At 44.8% G+C, this 17762-nt stretch overlaps 3 protein-coding genes across 5 annotated transcripts; 2 read left to right on the top strand and 1 right to left on the bottom strand.

Moving 5' to 3' along the window:
- The first annotated feature begins 5440 nt into the window (after window positions 1-5440).
- On the top strand, window positions 5441-7123 carry LOC148212750 (uncharacterized). Its single transcript, XM_088120908.1, has one exon. The coding sequence runs from the start codon at window positions 5441-5443 to the stop codon at window positions 7121-7123; it is 1683 nt and encodes a 560-aa protein (XP_087977034.1).
- A 970-nt stretch (window positions 7124-8093) lies between these two features.
- On the bottom strand, window positions 8094-14760 carry LOC148212749 (uncharacterized). 3 transcript variants are annotated; one of them, XM_088120600.1, is made up of 4 exons: window positions 14356-14760; window positions 9213-9428; window positions 8658-9145; window positions 8094-8595 (listed from the first exon to the last, which is right to left on the bottom strand). In XM_088120600.1, the coding sequence occupies exons 3-4, from the start codon at window positions 9141-9143 to the stop codon at window positions 8104-8106; spliced, it is 978 nt and encodes a 325-aa protein (XP_087976726.1). In that variant the 5' UTR covers window positions 9144-9145; window positions 9213-9428; window positions 14356-14760; the 3' UTR covers window positions 8094-8103. The 3 variants fall into 3 exon arrangements, with proteins under 3 accessions (XP_087976726.1, XP_087976728.1, XP_087976727.1); XM_088120602.1 differs by lacking the exon at window positions 14356-14760 and adding an exon at window positions 10266-11484; XM_088120601.1 differs by having other exon boundaries at window positions 8658-9428.
- Window positions 12524-15229, top strand: LOC111015489 (uncharacterized). Its single transcript, XM_088120603.1, has 7 exons — window positions 12524-13034; window positions 13132-13222; window positions 13305-13450; window positions 13548-13791; window positions 13892-13996; window positions 14089-14271; window positions 14371-15229. Exons 1-7 carry the CDS (start codon window positions 12604-12606, stop codon window positions 15058-15060), a joined length of 1890 nt encoding a protein of 629 aa, XP_087976729.1. The 5' UTR covers window positions 12524-12603; the 3' UTR covers window positions 15061-15229.
- Window positions 15230-17762: the final 2533 nt, after the last annotated feature.

The following is a 17762-nucleotide window of genomic DNA, read 5'->3' as shown; positions in this document are numbered from 1 at the left end:
TAGCATATTTGAACACACAGACATGCCATCAAAGTCTTGGTGATCTTCTAAATGTAACACATAGATCGTAAGTCCGCTTTAGTTTAGTCTCTACAGCTTAGACTTAATTTCAAATTGGTTTCTATAGTTTTACATTTCAATTTAGTCCATATAGGTTCATAGTTTCAATTTAATCTCTATTATTTTGAAAAGTTTCAATTTTACCATTACGGTTTGGTTGAACTCCTTCACCATTGGTAACCAATTCAATATAGTAAAGACAGAAATTTTTATGAGATATAACTAGATCACAAAAAGTAAATTGAAACTTTTAAAATCGACGTGGAATTGAACGGTAGATATGTTCAAACATAAAAACCAAATTAATAATTTATACATAGATAGAAACCTGCCAAATGAACAATATAAACAAAATTGAAGGCAAATATTCATTGAAATTTGTTTAATCTGAATTTTCGTAAAAGTTAGGATTGGTATAGGTGATAGTGAATAATAATACTTCTTAAAGAAAAAAAAAAGTGAATAATAATAATTATAATAATTGTGCCAACCAATGAATTGAGAGCTTAGCAATTTTGTGGCGTATAAAATAATCCACCATTTTTATTGCTATCATTGCATCCATACAGGAAAATAAATAATAAATATTGCATGATATTACAAAGTCCAGTCCATCTAAATTTCAGATTATAGAAATTTTTTTTTTCTTTATCTCTATATTCGTGAGCATGCGTCCATATACTTCTATAAAATCACTCATAAAAAAACACACATTTCTATAAATCAAAAGGTTGAGTATATTTTTTATACCATAAATGTGGAGATAAAATTTTGAAACTCCAACATTGCAGATAAAAATAAATGTTTTAATTGAGATAAGCTTACATTGGAAGTATTTTTAATATATCACGAAATTGTTGATGAATTATAAAAAATATGGAGAAGTAATATCACTAAAATGAAGAGCATGTTGTTGGAGGCGAATCCTGACCTGCCACATGTCACGATCGAAAAGGTGGGTTGGTTAAACACGCGGGTGAAGTGAAGAAAGCAGCTCCAAAATACTCAGGTCGGCAGTCGGGGTAGGACCCATAGTGCCGAGCTGAGCTGATACAGAGTCCGTAACAGTGTCCCTTCCGTGCCCGACAGCACGCCGTGATTTTAGGGTGTGTCAAAATCCCTGTCGGGCCCAGTTTCTATAAATAGAAACCCTTGCCTTAAATGCAAGGTACGCGATCCTAAGTAAACTCGGCAAGTTAGCTCGGACTAGAACTAACTTGCTCGTCGGAGTGCTAACTTTGTGTTGCAGGTCTCAAGAACTGTTCAAGGAAGGTGCCGACCATTGGCCATAGCTCGTCCTGAGCATACCGATCTGAATCGTGTCCGAGCTCAATCAATTTCGGGCTCAAACATTTGGCGCCGTCTATGGGGACGACATATCTAGAAGTCAGCCTCACCTTTTGCAATCTGAGCCAATTGCCCAAACCCGCTCCCAGCAGTCATGATCTCAACTTTCGCCCATCCGCTCTCCGATGAGGGACGCGGTCACTTCCCGAGCCCATCCACGACTCACGTATTCTCAGGTGGCAGGAACTCCCGTCGTCAAACAACGACCCCACGCGGGGGCGGTCAAGGAGAATGGAGGTCGGCCTGCCACATCTGATCCAGTAGCAGTCCGGGATTTCCACCTCGCCTCAGATCAATTCCCGCCACTGCAACCTCAGAGAAACGGGTTGCCACCCCGCGCACCTCGCCTCCGCGGTTGGGGAAACACGGGCGCACGTTCCGGGGCAAGTGCTGATGCGGGCGTAGACCCCGTCATGGTAGCCGACGTGATCGTCGAGCTCAAAGAAGTCAAAGCAAGGCTTGAGGCGGTCGAGAGAGGCAGCGAATTGTCCGGCTCTTTCGTCTCCAGGGACCCCATTCGAGGAAAGGGACCGATGCATCCTACCCAAAGAACGGAGTATCATTTCCGACCCTGCAGGGAGGCCCGAGCTGGAGCACCCTCGCGAAAGCCACAACGAGTGACGACAGGCGGTGCTCTGGAAGCACAGATTCACGACCACCCTCGGCAGGACGATCGGGTCGAGGGCCGGCGCCCGAGGATCCGACCAATTCGGACCCCCTTTGCATCTTTCGATAATTCCAATGCTCATCAGGGCCGAGGTGCCGAGACGCCAAGACGACGAGTAGTGGCTCCCGAAGATCGGGAGTATTTGGTTGACGATGAGGAGGAAAGCCCAGTGGTCGACGTTCAAGAAAGGTCCTCCCACGCTGACCATTCGTTCCGGTCTGAGGTGGACCTCCTCCGGGATCAGTTTCAGAGGGAGATAGAAGATCTCAAGCGACAGTGCAGGCTTGTGGATCCGCATCGCGTGGCCGAGCAAGAGGAACCGCCTTTCTCCCAAGCGATCCTGGATGCACCTATCCCACCGAGGTTCAAGGCTCCGGTCATGAATTCTTACGACGGATCTGGAGATCTGATCTCCTATGTAGAGGTGTTCGAGGGGAAGATGGATTTCCTGGCCGCAAGCGACCCTATGAAGTGCCGAGCATTTCAAATAGCCTTGGAAGGATCGGCAAGATTGTGGTACCGACAGTTGAAGCCCCGGTCCATCGATAGTTACCAACAGCTAAGGAGGTTGTTCATCAACCAGTTCTCGGCTCGGCAGTTGTTGAAATTGCCACCCTCTCACCTCGGAACAGTAAAGCAACGGGACAGAGAGTCCCTGACAGAGTACATCGCTCGATTTATGGACGAGCATGTCAAAGTGGTAAGTTGCACCGATGACATCGTCATGATGTACTTCACCACGGGCTTGAACGACAAGAACCTAACGATAGAGTTCGAAAGCCGACCACCGGCCTCCCTGAACGAGATGCTCGTTAGAGCTCGCCAGTACATTGACGACTTGGAGTTGTGGAAAGCCAATGGAGCACGGTGGAGCGACCGTGGTAAAGATCGGAACCAAAAGTCCCCTCCTCCCAAGAAGCAGCGCAGCCACGGCTGGAGCTCGTCTCGACGGGCCGACGACAGTAAGAGTAGAGGCCATTGGGATGAGAAAGCCCCTTCAGACCATCGGGGGCCAAAATTCGACAAGTTCACTCCGTTGAATGCCTCAGTCGCGGAGATCTACGCGGCAGCCGAAGACACCGACCTGGAGGCACTCTTCGCGGCCCCAGAAAAGCTTCGTCGACCTCCAGGGAAACGAGACAAGCGGCTCTACAAGCGGATCATGGCCACGACACTTCACGCTGTTTCCACTTGAAAGAGCAGTTTGAAGATCTGATCCGGAGGGGCTATCTGAAAAAATACGTCGGCAGGCGTGAAAGGGCGGAGTCAGGGGGGTCGGCTCAGGAGGCCGAGCAAGAGAAACTGCCCCCGTCAAGACGGAAGGAAGATCGACCCGCTGTGATAAATACCATCCATGGGGGCCCAAGTGGGGGACAGTCGGGGCAGAAGAGAAAAGTTCTGGCTCGGGAAGCAGCACACGAGGTCTGTACCTCGTACCCCAAGAAGCCTTCGATGCCGATCTTATTCGACGACCAAGACGGCGAAGGAGTGCACATGCCTCATAATGACGCTCTAGTAATCGCCCCACTTATAGATCACGTGAAGGTGAGAAGAGTTCTTGTCGACGGTGGAGCGTCGGCCAACATCTTATCGTTCACGACCTACACGGCCTTAGGGTGGGAGAAGAAGCACTTGAAGCTCAGCCTGACGCCTTTGGTCAGTTTCGCAGGGGAGTCAGTTAGCGCGGAAGGATGTGTCTCGCTCCCTGTTACCATTGGCGAGGGAGATCAACAAGTGACTAAAGTTGCAGAATTTGTTGTGATAGATCGGAGCTCCGCGTACAACGCTATAATTGGTCGGCCCTTGATTCATGATCTCAGGGCAGTCCCGTCTACTTACCACCAGGTCTTGAAGTATCCCACCTCGGCTGGAGTTGCGACAGTCCGGGGTGAGCAGAAGACGTCTAGAGAATGCTACGCCGCTGCGATGAAGGGAACAACCACTTATGCGATGGTCGCGAGCGCGCCTAAGCTGTATGCCGAGGAGTCAGAGCTGAGCCGCGGAACCCCGGCCGAAGAGCTAGAACTTGTCCCGCTGCTGGGGCCAGAGAAGCAGGTCAGCATCGGCAGCAGGCTGGGGGCCGAGGTGAAACAAGAGCTCGTCGGTTTTCTGAAAGCAAATGCCGACGTTTTCGCATGGTCTCATGACGACATGTCGGGCATAGACCCGACTATAATGGTGCATAAACTTAATGTAGATCCTAGCTATAGGCCTGTGAGGCAAAAACGTCGGCCTGTCGACGCCGAGCGAAGCAGTGTAATTTGTAAAGAAGTTGAGCAGTTGCTACAAGCTAAATTCATAAGAGAAGTTCATTACCCCGCGTGGCTATCTAATGTAGTTTTAGTTAAAAAGTCCAACGGCAAGTGGCGCGTCTGTATTGACTTCACGAGCCTCAATAAGGCGTGTCCGAAAGACAGTTTTCCCCTGCCTCGGATAAATCAGCTCGTCGACGCAACGGCAGGGCATGAACTTCTCTCCTTCATGGATGCCTACTCCGGGTACAATCAGATTCGGATGCATGTGTCTGACCAAGAACATACCGCCTTTGTCACCGACCAAGGGCTGTATTGCTACAACGTCATGCCCTTCGGTCTGAAGAATGCCGGGGCGACCTACCAGCGGATGGTCAACATGATGTTCGCCAAACAGATTGGACGCAACATGGAGGTATATGTAGACGACATGTTGGTAAAAAGTAAGCAGACGAGCTCCCACTTAGCCGACCTGGCAGAGGCCTTCGACGTGCTTCGAAAGTATCAGATGAAGCTCAACTTGAGCAAGTGCACCTTTGGGGTCTCGTCAGGAAAGTTCCTCGGGTTCATGGTCCACGAACGCGGAATTGAAGCAAATCCGGACAAGATAAGGGCAGTCCTCGAGATGGAAGCACCGAGGAATGTTAAACAGTTGCAGAGGTTGAACGGCCGACTGGCAGCCTTGAATCGCTTTGTGTCTCGCTCCACGGACAAGTGCCACCCTTTCTTCCAAATACTAAGGAAAAAGGGTCGGTTCGAATGGACCGACGATTGTGAAGTTGCACTAAGGCAGTGAAAGCAATACCTCAGCTCGGCTCCATTGTTGTCAAAGCCACTGCCTGGTGACGTACTTTACCTGTACCTAGCAGTGTCGGAGAATGCAGTGAGCTCAGTGTTTATCAGAGAGGCGGAAGGGCGGCAGAGCCCTGTTTGCTACACGAGCAAATCATTAACCGAGGCCGAAGCTCGTTACCCCTGTGTAGAGAAGCTGGCCCTAGCCTTGGTAACCTCGGCGCGACGCCTACGACCATACTTCCAGGCACACAAAATAATCGTCCCGACAAACTTCCCCTTGAGGCAGATTTTCTACAAGCCCGAAACGTCAGGTCGCCTGATGAAGTGGGTGCTAGAGCTCAGTGAGCACGACATCGCCTTCGAGCCGAGAACGACGTTGAAAGGTCAGGCCGCCGCATGCTTTGTGGTCGAGCTGACCCCACCCAGGCAGGGGGACGATGTCTGTGACCAGTGGACACTCTACGTGGATGGTTCGTCCAATGAGAAAGGTTGTGGCGCAGGCATGCTGCTCCTCGGCCCCGGTGGCCTGCGGTTTAAGTACGCACTCCGGTTTAGCTTCCGAGCTTCCAACAACGAAGTCGAGTACGAGGCACTAATAATTGGACTGAAGGTCGCCAGGGGGATGGGCGTGAAGCGACTTTTGATTCTCAGCGACTCCCAGCTGATTGTCAATCAGGTTACCGAGGAGTACCAGGTAAAGGAAACTCGTATGGAGAGGTATCTAGCCAAAGCCCGAGGGCTCCTCGCCCAGTTTGAGGAATATGCGATTCGACGGGTGCCGAGGTCCGAAAACTCCAACGCCGACGCACTCGCTCGCCTGGCCTCGGCATACGAGACCGATCTGCCGCGAACGGTTCAGGTTGAGATACTTGCTGAGTCGTCCATCGACCAGCCTGAGGTAATGGAGATCCAGTCGGCTCAGCCTACTTGGATGCACCCAATTAAGGACTTCCTGGTCAATGGCTCTGTCCCCGCCGATCCGAGCCAGGCCAGGAAGCTCCGACGCCGAGCTGCTCACTACTTGATGCAAGAAGGCAAGCTCTTCAAGAGGGGATATTCCCTGCCACTACTGCGATCCCTCGACCCGGAAAAGGCGAGGTATGTCATGCGCGAGATTCATGAAGGGGTTTGCGGAAACCATGGAGGAGCTCGGTCCATGGTCGCGAAGGTCGTCCGCCAGGGCTACTACTGGTCGACGATTGAGCGCGACACCAAGGAATTCGCCAAAACATGCGACAAATGCCAACGCTTCGCGAGCAGTTTGAGGCAACCCCCGGAGATGCTGACGCCGATCTCAAGCCCTTGGGCTTTCGCTCAATGGGGGATAGATCTGATCGGCCCGCTACCGACGGGGAAGGGACAGTTGAAATTCGCCATAGTAGCTGTAGATTACTTCACCAAGTGGGTGGAAGCGGAACCTCTGGCGTCCATTACCGAGGTAAAGGTCGTCAACTTTGTATGGAAGAGCATAATATGTCGGTTCGGTATACCAAACGCTATCATTACTGACAATGGAAAGCAGTTTGACGGTGCCCGATTTAATCAATTCTGTCAGCAGCTCGGCATACGTCACCTCAGCTCATCGCCTGCCCATCTGCAGTCTAATGGGCAAGTTGAAGCCATCAACAAGATCATCAAACGCGGTCTGAAGACGAGGCTAGAATCTCTGAAAGGTCGGTGGGCAGAAGAGTTACCAGAGGTATTGTGGTCCTACCGAACTACACCCCGTCGATCTACCGGTGAGACGCCATACGGCCTAGCCTTCGATTCGGAGGATGTTGTCCCGGCGGAGATCGGCATGCCGACGCCCCGAGTTGAGAATTTCGACGAGGAAGCCAACAGTGAAGCCCTACTCGTGAATCTTGACCTACTCGAGGAGAAAAGATCTCATTCCCAGCTCCGGCTAGCAGAATATCAGAACCTAGCCATCACATTTTCATTTCCGTTCCGTTCTCACTCTTTTATTAATTCAATTGGACCCCGGCGCCGAGTCCGAGTTTGACTGAGGTTGAATACACTATATGCATTAGGATCCCGATTCATGGATCTCTCGGTTCGAGAAATCAAAATAAGAGGATCGAACCATTTCTTCTGACCCTTTTTAAAATTTGATAAATGTGGCTCGGTACAACAATTCCAGGGTAAAGGTCAGAACGTTCAAGCTGGCGACCTCGTCCTCAAGAAGGTAATGCAGCATGTCGGAGCACTCGACCCGAACTGGGAAGGTCCGTACAGAGTCCTAAAAATACTCCGACCCGGAGCGTATCTGCTGTCCGACCTCAACGGGAGACAACTCCCCCACCCATGGAACGCCGAGCATTTGCGAGTTTATCATCAATGAGATGTGTGTAATCCGACGTGTAATATCTCATTCATTAATGAAAGCCGATCTCCAATGACTTGTGCAAAATTTGACTTTATCCGTTAGTGTCGCCTACTACTACCGAGCTACGTCAAATGGGGGCCAAGGAAGACTACGTGGTATGACCTATGCTAAACGACCTACGATAAGTTATATTTTTACAAACACGCGAAGCAATGGTCAGCTCGTAAAAACCTGGTTATCCCAAACACACACCGCCGAGCTGAATTGTTCGGCTTATGTAAGCAAGAAATTATGAAGACTTGAGAAACTCAAATAACGAGGCCAAACTAAAATTGAAGCTTAATTAAATTTCTCCAAGTATAGAGACCTCGGAGAGAACAACTCGAGTTTGGACGAAGTTTGTTTTCATTGAATTTAGAGTTTGATGAAGAGCCGAGGTATTATTAAAGTTTAATTAAATTTAACAAGTGTAAGGACCTCGGAAAGAATTACTCGGATCTAAGCAAGACAACGTCATTTCATTTAAACTAAAGTTTAATGGAGAGCCGAGGTATGTGTGCCTCGGCTCAGTACGTAATTGATTTAAAAAAGAAAGAGCAGAAATACAAGAAGCAGCCGAAGGCCGAAGCGATCTACTCCTGAGGAGGATCGGCAGGCTAGCCGAGCCCTGCTTCAGCACCAGCAGCCTCGGCCTCTTTGCTGGCCTCAGCAGGGCGGTCCACCCAGATGGACTCGTACTCTTGCTCGACAGCGACGATGGTATCCTCCGAGCAAGCGAGGTCAAGCCTGTTGACGGCGTAGTAGAAGCCCTTGTCTACCATGTCGCGAGCTAGGCCGTCAAACTCAGGAAATTCTTTGATTCTCTTCTCCAAGTAGGCCCAGCTCGCCAAGTTCTGTTGAGCCTCATTCCAGCCCTTCTCTGCAGTCTCGGCTCGGCTCCGGGCATTCATCAGGTCAGTGAGAGCTTGAGCTATCAAGGCCCTCGACCTATCTGCCTCGGCCTCCTTGTCGGCTCGAGCCTGCTCAACCTCGGCCTGAAGCTCGGCAATCCGCCGCTCGTAGGAGGCATTCGTCTCCTCCTCCTTCAAGTCCCGCCCTCCGAGCTCCAAGCTCATCATCGACGCCGAGAGGCAGGTATGATTGTGCAGCTGAAAGAGTCTGAGGTTAGATCTTAAAAAAAAAAAAAGAGAAAAGAGAGACGCGAACTCACCTCTGCAGCAAGAGCTATGGTCTTTCTCACCGCCTCCGCAGTGTCCTCGGGCGCCTGAATAGCTCGTTCTGCCAAGTGAGAGCTCGAGGACCTCACTTTCGTCGCGGCCTCGTGAATACTGAGGCGGGAGAAAGCGAGCCTGAAAGGGAGTGGGAGCTCGGCGCCATGACCCCGACCATGTAGCGACCCCTCCTCTGAGTCGACCACGATGGGGGGAGGCAGAGATCGGGAGTTGACCTCCTCGGAGGGAAGCATATCCCTCGCTCGCTTCTTCCTCACCAGAGGAGTGGACGATCCCTCGCCCCCAGCGACAGTCTGCAGGGGCTGAGCTTGGAGGGCCTGAAGCTTCGCCAAGTTGGCCAGCCCTGGAGCCGGGACGTCGGCGCTACTTGTGCGATGACGAACTTGGGGGGGCGCCGGCGGAGCAATCGAGGCCGAGGCCCGCTGCCGCTTTGTACTGCTGAGTGCGAGGAATTTGGAAGCCATTCCTGCAAAGAAGACGAGGTTAATTCAGAGACTTCCGTTGAATGAGTTGAGGTGCCGAGAAGAAGTTACCTTCAGGAGCTTTGCGCTTCTGCAAGCTGCGTTGTCGAGGTTTGGGGAGCTTCTTGAGCTCGTCTGGTTGATCGTGAGGACTGAGGCCGCTGGAGAAGAGGTGGGAGTTTGAGACAAGTGCTTCACCCCACAGCGCGTACTTTAGTCTCCGACCTTGGGCTCGTTTGATGATCTCCCAAGACTTGTTGTTGATCCTCGGGACGGGGGACAGAAGAGCTGCAAAACGAGCCGACGATTAGCAACGAGGTCACTCAAGTTAAGAAGACGAAAAACACACCCCCTAGCTCGCGCCTAAGACACTCACCTACGTCCCCGAACTCTACTGGGACTTGGCAGGTCGGCTCACCCCCTCCATCCCTCAGAAGCCACTCGCCAGAGACGAGGAACCAACACTCCTTCCAATTTTTGTTAGAGGAGGGGTTCCTGATCAGCTGACCTACGTTCCGCCGAGCTGAGAGGTAGTACCGGCCCTCTCCCTCGTTGGAAGCTTTGACGGTATGGGTCGCTAGGAGCTGGTCCACCGTAAGCCTGTCCTCATCCTCGTCTCGGAGGACCCACCACAGGACGTAGGCTCCGAGCACGGTAGACCATCCGTTAGGGGAGAGTTGAGCTGGGGCAAGATTAACTGCGCTAAGGAACCTTTGTATAAAAGGATGGAGTGGAAGTCTAACCCCCCGGAACATCTGGGGGTAAAAACTGACGAAGCCCGAAGCAGGGTCGTCGAGGTGTTCCCCGATGTTATGCACCCTAAGCTCTACAGAGTTGGGGATTGAGTAAGTTTTGCGGAGCTCGGCCAACCTACCTACCGAGCAGGATGAAGGAGGGAGTTCAGCTACAGGACCGAGGTTAGGGTTTCCCGAAGTTGAGGCTATGTTGGGGTTCGCCGAGCTATCCTCGACGTAAGGGTTCCTTGAGGTAGGAGCTAAAGTCGGATCTCCTAAAACGTCGTCTGAACTAGACGACTCAGACGACGAGTCCCTAGACGAGCTACTCATCGCCAGACCTGACTGGGAGGACTTGAAAGAACTATCTAAAGAAAGAGGGAGAGAGTACCTGAATTCGCCTTTTATAGGACAGCACGGAGGCATGAGGGCCGTTCGATCAGGGAGGGATCAACGGACAAGATCTACCCACGCCAGACTGTCCCCACGTCAACGTTTGGGTTCCTGAAGCAGAAGTTAGGGCTGACGACATCCATGACGTCACACATGCACGCGTGGATTCGACCCATCTCCAGTTAGCTCGGAGGATTTCGCCGAGCCGACCTCCACCCCGCCGAAGTGGGGGCCAATGTTGGAGGCGAATCCTGGCCTGCCACGTGTCACGATCGAAAGGTGGGTTGGTTAAACACGCGGGTGAAGTGAAGAAAGCAGCTCCAAAATACTCAGGTCGGCAGTCGGGGTAGGACCCATAGTGCCGAGCTGAGCTGATACAGAGTCCGTAACAGTGTCCCTTCCGTGCCCGACAGCACGCCGTGATTTTAGGGTGTGTCAGAATCCCTGTCGGGCCCAGTTTCTATAAATAGAAACCCTTGCCTTAAATGCAAGGTACGCAATCCTAAGTAAACTCGACAAGTTAGTTCGGACTAGAACTAACTTACTCGTTGGAGTGCTAACTTTGTGTTGCAGGTCTCAAGAACTGTTCAAGGAAGGTGTCGACCATTGGCCATAGCTCGTCCTGAGCATACCGATCTGAATCGTGTCCGAACTCAATCAATTTCGGGCTCAAACATGTGTAACAAAGATTAGAAACTTATTTATATAGTATAAAATCAATTTAAATCTTTTTATGGATTCTTTAATAAATATTTGTCCACATCAATAATTTATCTATATATCTGTAAAATTAGCACTCAATATTTGTGATCATGGAAAATATTTTATAATCTTTCAAAATTGTGAGTAATGGGGAAAAAACTAGAGCTATGATCTCGTTTCTTAACTTTCATATTCTAGTATTATCTAATGAGTTTTTAGATTGGGTAGAAGTGATGTGAATATTTAATATTAAAAATAAACATCATAAATTTCGGTACCTATTACTATTTAAGCATAAGATCCTACTCTAATAGCATGTTAAATCACCCATGAATACAAAAATTTAAGGAAATAGGACTTGACGAATACTCTAAACACTTGGGCTCATTTGATAATTATTTTGTTTTATGTTTTTTGAAAACTAAGTTTGTAAACACTGCATATTTCTTTATTTTCCATATACTTTTCAAAAAGGGCCAAATTTTAAAAATTATAAAAGAAAAATAAGTTTTCAAAATTTTATTTTTGTTTTTGAAATTTAGCTAAGAAATCCAATGTAGTGGTAAGAAAGGTGAGAACATACTTAAAAAATTGTGAGCAAACCAGTATAATATTAAAAAAATAAAGAATTAAAAGCAAAATAGTTATCAATGACCTTTTTACCTAGATGGTAAGATTTAACAAAAATTTTGAATTAAAATTGAGATGAGCGTTTGTGGAATGAGTCAAGCTAATAGAACTTATTAAGACTAACACATTTGTTTATGTTGCAAATTTGCAAACTTGTTCTCTCTATGTTGAATTGAGATTAGTAACTCAATGTGAATTTTTATATCATGAAAAATTATACCTAGCAACATTGGAATGATTTTCAAAGAGTTGAAGAGTAAAAGTCTAAAAGCAATTATTGAATCAATAGAATTAAAACATTTACACAAATATTTAATATTACGTGGAGTAAAAAATGTTTTTAAATTGATGACAAATTCTAATTGGTTCGATTCAAGTTAAATCAACTAATAAAGTTTCAATTTATTTCAACTCAACTCAACTTATCCACAACCCAAAGCACAAAGTTATAACTCGATCCAATTCATCCACTTTTAATTGGGATGATTAGATTTTTCAAGCATTTTCAAGGTAAAAGTTAATGGGGTGTATCTGTTAATAGAAACAAATTAATTAATTATAAATTGGAAAGAAAACTATGGCTCCATTTGAACAATTACTTTGAAATTTCACTTAAAAATAACTTAAAATATCAAAATCAAAACCTAGAAACAAACTCTATATTCAACCAGCCATATGTTTCAGTGTTACGTCTATTTAATAACTCTGTATTGCGAAACAAAAGAAATCAAAGAATTACACCATTGACTTTATCACCATATCAACCCAGATTTTCTCTCATTCCAACTGCAAGCAGTAACCAAAAAAAAAAGAGAGAAGTTCCCATTCTTTCTCCAAAGATCATAGAGATAAGGGAGAGGATTCAGTTTTCCAAAAGCTGTTGAAGGTACCTAAAATGGTGGAGAAAGAGAGATTCTAGGACTGCAAAACTGATTATATAAAGGGCAGAACCAACCTAAGAAAGAACTGAATTCAGTTCTTGTGTCTCTTCCTTCACCAAGAAGATGATGACGGTGACAGTGGTCCCAATGCTGGTGCTCTTACTTTGTTGCTGTGCAGCTTTGGCGTCTGCTGATGGAGACTATGTCAAGTACAAAGACCCGGGGCAGCCGCTTAACATTCGGATCAAGGACCTGATGGACAGGATGACTCTAGCAGAGAAGATTGGGCAGATGACACAGTTGGATCGCACGGTCGTCACACCGGAGATCATGAGAGATTACTCACTCGGCAGTGTGCTTAGCGGCGGAGGTAGTGTCCCATCTCCACAGGCTACTGCACAGGAGTGGATTGACATGGTGAATTCATTCCAACAGGGTTCACTCTCGAGCAGGCTTGGCATTCCAATGATATATGGAATTGATGCTGTCCACGGCCATAACAATGTCTACAATGCCACAATCTTCCCCCACAATGTTGGTCTTGGCGCAACCAGGTGACGATATATGGGAGTATTTAAACTTCTTCTTTTAGTACTGACTGACATGAAACTATTGTTTGCTAACTAGTTTTCTCATGTGACTGACTAACAGGGATCCTGAACTTATAAGGAGGATTGGAGTTGCTACTGCTAAAGAAGTTAGAGCAACTGGGATTGATTATGTCTTTGCTCCATGTATGTATGTTTTCCTGATTTCAATTTCCCCTTCATTTTTCCACTCACAACTTTTCTGATTCGAACAAACTGAAAGCAATTTCATTTCAGGTCTGTAGAGATCCAAGATGGGGAAGGTGTTATGAAAGCTACAGTGAAGACCCTGATATTGTCAAAGAGATGACAGAGATCATTGTTGGGCTGCAAGGAGAAATCACATCTGGTTTTTCAAAGGGTGTTCCTTATGTTGGTGGAAGGTGAGTTTCCAAACCACTAAAGATATGGTGTTTTTTCTTTGTTCTTTTTTTTCATTTCACAAAACCTACTTTAAAGAACTTCTTGGCCTTGAAACAGAGACAAGGTTGCAGCTTGTGCAAAGCATTTCGTCGGGGACGGTGGCACGACGAGGGGCATCAATGAGAACAACACTGTGATTGATAGGCACGGGTTGTTGAGCATTCACATGCCGGGATACTATTACTCCATAATCAAAGGTGTCTCTACAATAATGGTTTCCTACTCGAGTTGGAATGGCGTGAAGATGCATTCAAACCATGATCTCATCACCAATTTCCTTAAGAACACTCTCAACTTCAGGGTATCTATCTATAGCGCTAAATCCTTATGGATGATTTGCCTGTACAAGTCCCTAAACTTTGAACTGTATAACTATGGCTTTTCCGTGGTTGAACTTGCAGGGTTTTGTCATCTCCGATTGGGCCGGTATCGACCGGATCACCTACCCAGCTCATTCAAATTACACATTCTCAATTCTCACAGGAGTTCAAGCAGGAATAGACATGGTTATGCAATGAACAAATCTCAATCCAAGAAAACATAGCAATTTAAGACCTTAAAACTGGTTTCTAATGTTATTTTTGCTGTTTTGTTACAGGTAATGATTCCTACAAACCACACTGAGTTCATTGATGGCCTGACTAACCTTGTCAACAGCAATGCCATTCCGATGTCCCGAATCGATGACGCAGTTAGACGGATTTTGAGAGTCAAATTCGTAATGGGCCTGTTTGAGAATCCAATGGCTGACGACAGATTTGTGAATGAACTTGGAAGCCAGGTTAGTTGACCTAAAACATCCGCACCACCCCCCAAAAAAGGAAAAAACTGAATGAAATTTCAGTTTTGAGTGAAATTTTTGTACCGTTTAACTGAGCAGGAACACAGAGATCTGGCCAGAGAAGCCGTGAGGAAATCGCTTGTTCTGTTGAAGAACGGAGAAAACGCCGATGACCCGATCCTTCCTCTGTCGAAGACGGCGCCGAAGATTCTAGTCGCCGGAACTCACGCCGACAATCTAGGTTACCAGTGCGGCGGCTGGACCATCACCTGGCAAGGGCTCAGCGGCAACAACCACACCACCGGAACCACCATTCTCGATGCGGTGAAGAAAACCGTAGATCCAAACACGGAGGTTGTCTACAACGTAAGTCCAACGACCGACTACGTCAAGGCGAACAACTTCTCGTACGCCATTGTCGTCGTCGGAGAGCCGCCGTACGCCGAAACCGACGGCGACAACCTGAACTTGACGATCGCCGAAGGAGGCTCCGACACGATCCAGAACGTGTGCACCAGCGTGAAGTGCGTCGTCGTCATCGTCTCCGGCCGGCCGCTGACGATTCACCCGTACGTGTCGCAGCTGGACGCACTGGTGGCGGCGTGGCTGCCGGGGACAGAGGGCGAGGGCGTCACCGACGTTCTGTTCGGCGACTACGGGTTCACCGGAAAGCTGCCGAGGACCTGGTTCAAGACCGTCGATCAACTTCCGATGAACTATGGGGATGAGAATTACAACCCACTTTTCCCTCTGGGTTTTGGGCTTACAACCGATCCCATAAAACCCTAGCTCGGGTTTTTGTTTATAAAGAATTAGGGTGATTTTGAGTTTTTTTTTTTTTACAAAAATAAATCATTTGTGTTTTCTTTTGGGGTAATGTTTGTTATATGTTTATGTTCTTCTTCTAGTAATTAAATTGCAAACAAATTGTCATTGTTGTACTTTGTTCTTGTTCTTTGTATTTTGTTTAAGATCAAATGTTTCATAATCATAGTGCAAAAAAATTAGATCCTTTAATATATTTGTTTAATAACTATTTTGCTTTTCATTTTTTGTAGTTAACTTACCCCTCTACAATGAAACCTTCCCCATACGGTTGAAGATTCAAATATTCCCACCTCCATAATTATCATTAGAATATTATTTTACAATATCAAATGGTTTTAGTTAAATTTTTGTAATAAAAATAAATGTGTGTATATATATTTTTTAGTGAGATGTGTTGTGTTTTTTTTTTGTAACAATATATTTTATAGAGAACTTATGATGGATTATGTGAGGTTGGTAGATTTTTTTTGCAATTTAGTCTCTGAATTTTAGCTTGGTAACAATTTAGTCTCTATTGTAACAAAATTTTATCTATAACAATTTAATATTTCTAATTTATAAACTTATTTGGTCAATTCTTAGTTTATCAATCATATATATAAGAAACTTAACAAAAAAAAAAAGTTTTACGAAAAGGACTAAATCGTAAGCCATTTTAAATTAGGAAGACTAAATTGTTACATATTAAAATTCAATAACTAAATTATTTCCATTTTGAAAGTATAAGGACTAAATCGTTACAAATGACTAAATTGTTACCAAAAGTGTCTTTTAACTTTTTTTTATATGAGTGTGGGGGTCAACTGGGTTGAACCAACCTATTTTTTGTATAATTAAAATTTTATCGATTTGAATAACAATTTTATCTTAAAAACATATTCGAATCATTAACAAAATCTCAATAACAATTTCATTCAACCGATTCAAGTAGTTCAATTGGTATGAGAGTGAGATGCATCTCCTATGGTCGAAACATTTCTTTTGTCAGGATACAGTTCACTAAGAATGAGTGAAAGATCTTCACTCTTATTATAGGGTCCAATCCTGTCTTTTCTGATTAGTAAGATAGGTTATAAAATCTTACTAACTTTTCAAAATATTATTTTTCTTAATTTTCAAAGTGTAACTTCTGCTCTGAAAAATACTAAATAACAAAAACAAATAAACACGGAAGAAAAAGTAGTAATGTATAAGTTGGTATTTTTCGATGTCAAATTAAAATTAAAAAGTGGGATTATTATTCCACAAACCTTATAGATTGACCTAACAAAATAATTGCATCATTTAATGCTAAATTTCATCCTTATAGATATTTGTTTCTTTGAAAGCTCTTTGCTTTTGGATTCTACCACTCATTAAGAGAGAGAAGGAGGTGATGATGATAAGGGCAACGCATAAATTATGGAAGACAATGCACGTGATTTGTGGAATGTACTTTATATACAATAAATTGTAATTCAACTTTCAATGGCTTCCATATTTCAAATGTAGTTTTCAATTTTACACTATTTAACTTTATTTTAAAATATAATTAAATACCAAGTTTTTACTTTAAATACGACAATATTTAGGGGAAAATCAATTATTTTAAGTAAAAACGTCTATTAATTGCATCAAGTTGTACCTTATACTTTGATAAAGGTGGTAATATTTACTTTAAGTTTTTTAAGAAATGGTAATTTTTACTCCCCAATAAACATTCCTTTGAAGAATCGTGAAAAAGGTAACATCTCACGTCCATGATTCATATTAAGATTCGAAATCTGAATTTGGTCCTAATCGCCCTCCCTACTATCTTTTGAGTTCTTACAATTGAGTTATCGAAAAGGAAGATGTACCTTGTTAGTATAGGTAGTAATTATCAATTCTTTTGAGCCTTTATTGACCATTCATCCATAATCTCAGGCTCCCTCATTCAGATGTGGTATCGGTTCAACGTCACAATACCTTACAAAGTGGCAAGTTCAGGGGTAAAATCGACATTCGTCACACACATTTAATTGATTTAAAATTAAAAAATTTAATTTATCACTTCAATTTTGATTAAATTCAATATTTAATCACTTCCCTTGAATTTTTACTTCTTTTAAGTTAACAAACATGTAAAGCATTGTTTATATCCAAACAAACAAATAATAAGGTGGGTAGCCCCAAACATGGGTGATTAAATCTATTTAGAGCACCTCAAAATTAATTTAAATTTATAATGCAAATAATGATTAATCTAAGTCAAACACAAGTCCATTATAGGCAATTTATAATAGACTTAGTCAAACCAAAGAGATTTCATTAGTGTCACACCACATTTTCATCATAAAAGTGACAACTAAGTTCGAATTTTTGTAAGAATAGAAATACTAAAAAAAAAAATTTAATTCAGAAAATAAAACAAAAAATAAATAAAGAAATCCAAGACTAAAAAATAAAAAACGTATGAGGAAAAAAAAAAGAAAAAAAAAAGAAGAGGATAAGCAAGAGAGATAGTGGACTGTTAAAAAAGTCTGGTTCCGTCAAAGATGGCCGAAATTTTCAATTCAAATACTTTCGTCCCCAAAAAAAAAAAAAATAATAATAATAAAACTTTAGTCCAAATCAGCAAACGAATCCGCGACAATTAATCAAGGAGCTACAGTATACCTTTCCCCTTTTGTATCCATCGTTTC

Source organism: Momordica charantia, assembly GCF_013281855.1.
Source record: "Momordica charantia cultivar OHB3-1 chromosome 2 unlocalized genomic scaffold, Mcharantia_2.0 BLBB01000002.1, whole genome shotgun sequence".
In the NCBI taxonomy this organism is placed as follows: domain Eukaryota; kingdom Viridiplantae; phylum Streptophyta; class Magnoliopsida; order Cucurbitales; family Cucurbitaceae; genus Momordica; species Momordica charantia.
This window is presented reverse-complemented; position numbering and strand designations above follow the sequence as displayed.